The 9,376-nt window shown below is 44.5% G+C and overlaps 1 protein-coding gene across 1 annotated transcript; it reads right to left on the bottom strand.

Annotated features, from left to right (window-relative positions):
- Positions 1–1,664: 1,664 nt before the first annotated feature.
- Positions 1,665–7,091, bottom strand: rassf8b (Ras association domain family member 8b). Its single transcript, XM_088287857.1, has 8 exons — positions 6,948–7,091; positions 5,749–6,099; positions 5,356–5,549; positions 5,029–5,232; positions 4,853–4,927; positions 4,358–4,480; positions 3,789–3,924; positions 1,665–3,019 (listed from the first exon to the last, which is right to left on the bottom strand). Exons 1-8 carry the CDS (start codon positions 7,057–7,059, stop codon positions 2,919–2,921), a joined length of 1,296 nt encoding a protein of 431 aa, XP_088143983.1. The 5' UTR covers positions 7,060–7,091; the 3' UTR covers positions 1,665–2,918.
- Between the last annotated feature and the right edge of the window lie 2,285 nt (positions 7,092–9,376).

Raw genomic sequence — 9,376 nt, 5'->3', positions numbered from 1 at the left:
TTCCAGGACAAGATGCACATGAAAATGGCCATTAAGTTAAACGATGTGAAAATTACAACATATGAGCACCCTCACCACGCACAAACCCCCCCCGCAAAAAAATGGCAGAACTAAAAATTTACTATTCTTTTGATCTCTGCTCACCGTGCATACCAGCACCCGTACCCGTTTCCGATTTCACGCCAATACATCTTTTGGCGCAGAAACAAATGAAATACAAATAATTCAAAATCCAACTCACCATTGCAGTCGACGTCTTCAGAAGAAGTCCATCGTGTGTTCCGCAGTCTTCACACTTCGGCCGCTATTAAAAAGATTCAGCGTTGCAAATTGAAACTACAATTCGACATCGATGCAAAGTACGAAAGTCGACGGCGAGCCGACATCTGGTGCTAGTTAGCTTTATGCTAATTGAGTTAGCTTTTTTTTTTTTTAAACCCCGCGGCAAACCGAACTACCAAACGCGACGGAACGATTGCACATTGTGCAATTATAACTCAAAATGAACCGCGATGCGACAATGTCGATAGAGAAGCCAATCAAAACTGCCACGTTGTATCAAATGAGCTTTGACAACATAACTTTTGTTGGCCACAAAGCGAAGCGTGGGTAGCCTCTGTTGCCTACATATCATAATTAAAGCCCGATTATTCAGTGTCTAAACAAAAAATATTTCATTCTACATCATTTATTACCGACGCTATGTTTGCAAAGGTCAAACGCCAAAAGTTGTTCAAGAATCCCTTCGTAAAGGTTTTTCGTCGACAATCCCGCGCTCGGGATGAGTGACAGCGCGGCTCGCGCGCGCAACTTGGCAGCTCCCGAGTTACTTTTATCCGGTGGGGGAAAAAAAAAAAAGTGCGTGCTGGTTAATCAAAGCCCATCATTTCCATAATTCATGGATGCCCATCTGTTTGCCACTTCCTCGCCTGCCCGGTACGGAATAAACATTCAGGAGAGCGGGCCAAGGGGCTATTTAATGACAGTGTCAGCCAGGCCACACACACACACACACACACCCACACATATGCCACCGAGTTATCCATCTTCATTGTAAACACAGTAACGCAATCCCTCTAATGAAGCAATATTTGCCCCGCAAGTCAGAAATTACTAATTGACTTGATGGTTTTCTATGTATTGACATCCTAGAAGCCATTTGGCTCCACATTCATCACACTTACGAGGACGCCAAAACTCACAAATCTCAATTGCGCAACGTCGCTTGGATTTATACGGAAGATCATGTCGCAGATTTTTACTTTTTTTTTTTTGAGGGGGGGGGGCACAAATCAAGAGTTTCCAGGGGTGAAATGGTCACGGATGAAATCCGAGGACCTTTGACCCCGTAATAAAAGTATGAAATAAAGTGGCGCTGTAAGCGCTAGGCTGGTGTGATGGGGTAAGTTTTGTTGTACAAGTCCCGAAATTGAGCCGGCTTTTGTTTACGTTCCTGTCCGAGTTCTGGTGTGCGCTTCGAGACGCATTAAAAATTAAGTTGTTTTCGTCCTTTGTCCAGCAGATTGCTACTTTTGCCTCTTCTAGTCTGGTCAACAAAAAGGTCGCCCCTTGTGTCTAGACACTCTCGAGAGCCCCCGCGAACTTTGCCTGGCACGTCATAGATACGTTTTAGTCTCGTATCGCTCAAGCAATTATCAAATCAATTGTGTTGTATTTGCACATTTTATTGAAAATCAACAGAGATGGCACAACAGAAATCAAGAACATTTGTACATGTGGAAAAACACCCCGCTTCGCCACAGCTTCATTTTTTTTCCTTCCAGAGCAAAATGATTATTTTTTTTTGCATATGATGGGAAATCTATTCAATGCACACTTTCAAAGTGGTGCCGCTGAAATGTTATTTACACTCTCCTTGCGGTAAGGCATGCCGTTATTCTCTTATTAGTAAGTTACAGTGTCCCAGTCAGTCACTTTTTTTTTTTCACGACTATACAATACTGGAATTCCCTTCAAGTGGATGCTGTCCAAGCTGTATAAAAAAATACATTCATCTAACCCTTTTATTTCATGTTTTGTCACACTAGCTTTGGTTCATAGTCGGCATCTTTTGTTAGGATTCAAAAGACTACAGAGTCCCTGCTTACGTCATTACAAGAGACACATTAGGATGCACTTTAATGCGTTGGTTAAAAGTGAATAAAGTGAGCAGTCAAAAAGTTTACTCTGCATAATCTTGGCTTTGCTACCACCTAGTGGCCAATCTGGGATGTTCACGCCTGCAGGCGAGAAATGCCTTTAGTCATCCATCACTCTCGTTTCTCAACTCGAGGATAAAGTGTTAAGAGTGGGTGGAAGGGAGGGAGAGGGGGGGGAGGAGCAGAGATTAATGGCTCTCTGGCTTTGCAAAACTAACTGGCGTGAAGCGAAATCTTTGACGCACAACAGAACTAATCATTTTTTCCAGTTCCCTCCATTTTTCTTCAAATCTAAAATCAATACAAAATAAAACTTGACGGCAAAGAATTCCCCTGAATTGGTGCGAAACTTTTTTTTTTTTTTTTAATTTAAAAACCATCTGGCTCTAGCTACCTTGAGTTCACTTGATGTGCGCTTTCAACACATCCCTGTAAGGCAATCAAATATATGACTATGGTTGTGCATGCGCGTGCGTATATGCAATGTTGACATCCTGATAAGATTCTCTGCTACTGATTTTTTTTTTTTTTAGCATTCCAATAGAAAAACATTCCTGCAGTCAACAAAAATACATCTGCTGGCCTTACTTGTATGTCTTTTTTATATGCAGTAGTTGAACATATTAGATATGAAAAATATGCATTGACATCACTTGAAGTCCTAAAGGTAGCCCAGAAAGGAGGGAGGGGCGGGGGAGTCCCACTCGAGTGACATCAGCCTAACCTACCGTCAGAATAGCGTCTACGTATTACCGGTTTTCAAACGTAGATGCCTTCAGGGTTGAGTCCAGATGAGGTGGCGCTCTGTAGGGAGCGCAGGTCGTTAGGTAAGAGACGTCTCAAAGAGCCGCAATCCTCCTCTGAGAAAGAGAAATGCGAATTTTGAGGGTTCGGGGTGGCGTGTAATTCAGTTTGTATAATAGTGTTACACACTTAAGCTTTTAAGCACCATTTCTTGTCACAATGAATTTAAATCTATGTTGAAATACCGTGTATGACCACACGGCGGCACTGTGCACACACGTGCAGGATTCTCCATTTTAGCTAGAAAAATTGTGGCAATATTCGTTACAGCAGTGATTCTTCATTCTTTTTTTTTTTTTTTTTAAACATGAGCACAACCTAAAAAAGTAGCATCAACATCAGCAACGTTAAAATGTTGCAGTTTGTTTATTGCAAAGAAGAACATTAGTAGGACAGTCACTAACTTTGCGCAGTTTGAACACAATGCATTTAAATATAAGAATAGATAAATAAAAGTCTGCACTGCACTAGTAGCACTACTATGACACACACTAGTAGCAGTAAAATCCCCACTAGTAGTTTCGCCCCATTAGCATGTTGCTGGATGACATTTTTGCACACTAGTAGCTCAACTACATTATACCAGCGAGGCAACCTGAACATCTGTGCACTACAAGTACTATTCGTAAAGTGCTAGTAGATTTTTTTACAATGTCACTAGTAGAACTAGGAGCACACATTTGGTCTCATTATGCTATTTAGTGGTGTCTTGCGGCCACACTCCCCAATCGTTGGCTTTTTCATTCATGTAATGTGAGATTGGTGATTTTATTTGTACTCCTCTCGTTTCGTCAATTCACTTTTACACCATGCGTGTTTACGTGCCATTGTTGTTGTCGACGTCCCCCGTTGCTTGCTGAGCTGGAAGCACGGTGACCTTGGTGCCCGTCTGCTGAATGAACTGCTGCAGGTTGACCTGGCGAAGCTCTTTGGTCAGCTGCTCCAGCTCCTGTTCCTTCTCCTACATATAAAAAAGAAAAAAAAAGAAAGACATGTCAGTGATGTCAGAGAAGCCATAACCTAGTTTAAAGTTAGTTGTGCAAGAGCACGCAAGGGATTGCAGACTTTGTTTCGCCTCTAATAAGGCAAAGAATGCCGTAATATCCCCCACCTCCCTCCTTCCCTTTTCTCATTATGACCTCACACCCAGCGGGACCTCGAGTATACATCCAGCGCTTTGAATCAAGTGCGGCAAAGAATCCGTCGGAGGCTTCCTGCAAAGCGGAGATTGAACTTGGCATCCCTGTCCACGAACTAATGAGCTTAAATTTGCACGGTTCCACTCCAACGCGAGAGGATGGGGGATTGCCGCACTCCCCCCCGCGAGCATCTTCCTCAAACAATCGTCTTTGTGCCGGATGTGAAAATGCGTCACACTAGTTTGGGACACGGACCTGGAGTCTCTTGCCGGACTGGCCCAGCAAGCGTTCCAACGCCCTGCAGCCGCTCTCCAGGCGAGCCGCGTGCTGGCTCTGCACGTCCAGCTCGGTTGACATCTTCTCCAGTTGGGCCTCCACCTGGAAGCGAGCATTTTTGTAAGCAAAGAGAAAAGAGGGCAAAAAGTTAATCCTTCCATAATTTGGATTAGGACCAAATTGTACACAGTCCTGCTTGCATATGCATGAATTTAGTCATGAGCATTCATGCGTTATTCATTAGGAAATGAAAACATCCTGGTTCCTCCATGTTTATTTGTTCTATGTTGAGCAAAAAAAAATAAAAAATGGCCCACCAAAAAGTCACTTCATATTAAAAATGATCGATCTGATTTACTGACCTTGAAAAAATAAATTGATGATTAAATTCCAATATTGGGGGAAACAAACTTTTTTCAATTCGTTTATCTTTTGTTTGAAGTGTTTTGCAGTCCAAAAATGAACTCATGTTACCTCGTCCTCATTGATCATGTAACTCAGCTCATCATCCTGCAGCAGACGCTCTTGCTCCAGGCCACTCTCCATGCTCTAAAAACACAAACGACATGGAAAAGTCTACTAAAAGACAACGACAGCAAAAAAAAAAAAAAAGTAGCATATTTTCCACCGCAGGCGCTCAATAAAACAACCTGAATGCGTGCTAAGTATTCGGAAAGCTTGGCCTCGCAGTCGCGGATGCGGGCCTGCAGCTCGGCCAGCTGTTGCCGGAGTTGCCGCTCGCTCTCCTGCTCGATGTGCAGCTCGTTCTGCCAGAACTCCTCCTCGTCCATCTCGGCGTCGTTCCTCCTCACCTGCTGCTCCAAAAGCAGCAGCTCCTCGTCCAGGCTTCCTTCCTGGTGGGTGGAAAATTAATTCAACTTAAAAAAAAAAGATGGCATGTAATACTATTAAAGACACGCGGGGTTTAGTCGGTTGCCTGGCAACACGGCTGCTGATGAAGCCCCCCCCCCCCTCACCTCGCTGGCCTCTTCCCATTCCCGCAGCTCGGCCTCGCAGCCCAGCAGACGGCTTTCCAGCACCTGCAGCTTGTCTCTCTGCAACCGTACCAGTCGGCCCAGCTCTCGGGCCGGACTCCCCGGGACCGAGGAACTTCCGCCGCCACTGACCCGCCTTAGATTCAAACTCACGCCGTGCTGCTGGGAGTGCTTGGCTGCATAAACACACAAGCGGCATGTGAGCGTGAGTTGAAATATTATCGACACGATTAGTAACCAAACAGGAGACAATACCATAAATAATAATAGCAAATTCTACTTGTTAAAATTTACGACTTCGCTAGTTTCTGGCATGCGCAGAATGTGTTTATCATTTTTATTTTTTTATGCCGTATGTTATGATGTGTTCGCTACCTTCAGTATCTCGGCTTTTTCCAAATATCTCCCGCAGACCCCTCGTCCCTCCGCTGAAGGTCAGCGACTTGCGTTTGGGCTCCCTGCGCTTGAGCGAGCGATTAGCCGCCGACGGGTGCAGCTTGGCCATCGGGGGCAGACTCTGGCGGTAGAAGGCGCGCTCGCACCCGCGGGCCGGCCCGTCCGAGGGGGGCCGCTCGCTAACGGACGGGCCGGTCCGCTGGAGGATGAGCTGCACGTCGCTGGCGTACCGGCCCCACTTGTTGAGCGAAACCACGGGGTTCTCGTGGGGAGCCAGGTGGCGCTCCGTGTCCCTCCATTTCTCGATCAAGGTGTACCTCCCTGTCCGGCCTGGGACATAAAGAAAGCGCGTCAAGCTTTTATTTGGAATTCTTGTCAAAATAGATTCTCCTACTTGATCGCGAAAACAATTCATCTAACGGTGACTTTTTGCACTGTTCAACTCTTATTGCTTTTTCCATTCAAGGTAATAAGTGTATTGTTGAGATCTCTTCAACTCTAATGTTCCCACTACTTTAAGGTGTAAGAAGGTGGGCTGTATTTCAAAGCAATTCCTCTCCCACTCCCCCGCTGCCTGTGCAGCAAAGGAAAAAAAAAAAACACTTACAGTAAACACTGAAAGGATTTTATAGCGGGGAAATTCCAGCTCAACAAAAGGTGGGTACTGGGAACGGAGTTCAATGGTTCACAGCTCTGTGAATTGTGTGTGTGCAGATGGAGCGTGGGTGCGAGCAGAAGAGGCACATTCATCACCACAGACGTGCACAAAGTGCCGTGCTGAGGACAAAAAAGGCACAAGCTGCACAAAGGACAGTGAGCGCCATAACTCCTGCTCCACAGTCACCATTCGGGACCACCGGCAAAATGCTATCTTGAGTTGGGGAGGGGGCTTGTGGGAAAGAAATTTAGAAAAAGGAACCACTCTAGGGGCATTTTAGGCCTGAATTCAGAGTATACGATTGCGACAATTTCTCAAAGTCATAAAACAAGCTAATTTTATATAAATGTCCGTATACTATTAAATCCAGCAGATGGCGCTGTCTTGGGGGAAAAAAAAACTGCCTTATATAGTGTGAGTTTGTAATTCCGTATTTTTAGGAGTAACTTCGTTAGACTTCTAATTCTGCCTAGCAACAAGAGGGGTGATTTCAGAGCATGTGTTGAATCCTCGGGCTTACCGATGGCTTGTGCGAGCGCGATGACCACTTCCTGACACGTGGTGAACTCGGTAACGCCGCACACGATGCGCTGCACGCCGTCCACCCACACTTTCAGCTCCATGGCCTTCATCCAGACGCCCTCATTCTTCCACACCACAAGGGGGTGCTAGAGAGTAACCGGTCATCCTAATAAAGAGAGAAGGAAATTAGCCATGAGATTTATGTATAATCTTTATCGTTTATATCCAACATAACCGTGCACCTAGTGTGCTCTTTGTCCTCACTAGTAACATTTTTTCCCCCGCTCCTTTGGTGCACTAGTATCGCCAATATCAATGTCGCCCACCACCTTGAAAAAGTTGGATTTTTATAAATATAAAATAATTAAATTAAAATACAAGTTATTAATTTACAAATTATAACTGAATTTGCCGCTATAAATTATAAAATGCGCTAATTTTTTTTTTTTTCAAAGTTCTCTGCATGCATTTTTTTAACAAACCCAATCAATAAACTAATCCGTCCAACTATTCAGATAAACTCTAAAATGGATTTCCATCAACCCCCTCCACCTTTCTGGTGTGATTTCCATGCGGCAAAGCTAACAGCAGTTGCATGCGCGCAGCTGGAAAGCTATTTCAAACTGCTGACACAAGCATCTCGACGGACTCATTATCAACCTGGCAGGGCCCGCACGCGGCGGCCTGCCGGAGCGACCGCGGCAGAAGGCGGTGCGTAACGCTCGGGCCTTTTTTTGGTGTGTGCAAACCTGCCAGTGTGGGTCTCTTCATTGAAATGACAAGCTGCAGAGGAGTGTGTCACAATGGGCACATTAGGCGTCTGGCTGGGGAGCATTAGCGGATGATGTGATGATTTGTCGCATTTTCACGAGAGTGAGAGTAATGTCGGACCCATCCTATAAATTTTTTTTTTTTTATTTAATTATTAAACAATGCCAAACGAAAATATGCCTAACCCTAAGTCATGTTGGGCACAGTAGTATTTGTGACTTTGAGGATGTGTGGCTTTAAAAGGCGGGGTCTGGCCCGGTGAGTGACGTGTGCGTCAGGGAATGAGAGTAGTTGGTTCGTGACAAAATTATACGCCAATCGGCGTCAAGTTTTACGGCGTGTACATTTATAGGTTGTGGGACTGTTCTAAAAATAGCTCGTGATGAGACGTTGTGATTTCCTAGGAATATTAAACGAACGATTGGTTCTTGTGCCAATTGTTCTATTGTCCCTTTAGACTTAAATTGTTACATATCAATCTTATGCATAACGATTAAGCAAATTTGTTGTTCCGGAAGTGTGTTCCAAAGACCTCCAAAATGTCCGTGAACGTTCGAAATAGTGACTCATTGCCACCAACTTGGGAGAGCTGATGCTCAGTTTTCATAATAAGTAGTCATTTGAACGTGATTATTATTGTCGTGACGTCAACGACATCTCAGCACCGCATAGAACTTTAAACGAAGCAAATGAGACCAATGTTATTTTTAAAGCTGACTGAGTTGAACTCCAGCGTTGCGTTACATAAACAACAATACACACGAGCCGTTGGAGTAAATCTAACTCAAGTTGAATACTTTGCCACTTCTTCTCTACCCCCCCGAGTTGTCTCTTGAAAAATTGGCTTTCATGAAAGGTACGGCAAGAACTTAAAACGCATAGGGAGAAACCAGCTGTTGAGGCAGCTGCTGCTGTTTTTCCTTTTTCCTCCTTTGTGATGAAAAGGCATTTTTAGAGCAACGAAATGGAAAAGACAGCTCTAACTTAAGACTCCCTAATCAAATTTGCCGCGCGACATCACGAGCACTCCAGTGTGCTCCCTTGCGGAAACGACCTTCGATTTTCCCCACTTGTGAATAGCTACACCCGCGCCCTTAAAGCCACTTTGATGCCAGCCAATGGTCGCCGACGGATATATAAATCACACGAGACGTGGTAGTGAGTAAACACCAGCGAGCATGCCGCAGCGGCGTGAGCGCGTGCCTATTTTGGTGCAGCTTGCATGTAAATCTAAACTGCCACATTTAGACGCCGCTATACATCTCATACTTGAAAACGGCATTCCTCGCAGGAAACGCATAAAGCTCACTTGTTGGCTTAAAATGTTCAAATGCTCTTTTGAAGGCCGGCCACAACATTAGGTACACCTGTATGATAATACAATTCCCATCTGCAGCCATTATGAGGAAAAACAGCGAGAACTTGCACTGTTGGCCCTTTTAAAAGCAATAGAAATGAACTTTACACAGCGTCTACTTTATGAGGTGACATTTCCACTGTTTTTTTTTTTTACCTTCGACAATAATGTCAGCCATACTAAAATGTGACATTTATGGCTGCCAGGTCAGCACGAGCGGCCAATGTTTGAACACAATAGAGAGCACAAACTACAACGCCGGCAAAAAAAAAAAAAAAAAAGCTACAAAATAGACAGCT

This window comes from Idiotropiscis lumnitzeri, chromosome 2 (assembly GCF_059441095.1).
Source record: "Idiotropiscis lumnitzeri isolate Australia: NSW breed Sydney's pygmy pipehorse chromosome 2, RoL_Ilum_1.0, whole genome shotgun sequence".
In the NCBI taxonomy this organism is placed as follows: domain Eukaryota; kingdom Metazoa; phylum Chordata; class Actinopteri; order Syngnathiformes; family Syngnathidae; genus Idiotropiscis; species Idiotropiscis lumnitzeri.
This window is presented reverse-complemented; position numbering and strand designations above follow the sequence as displayed.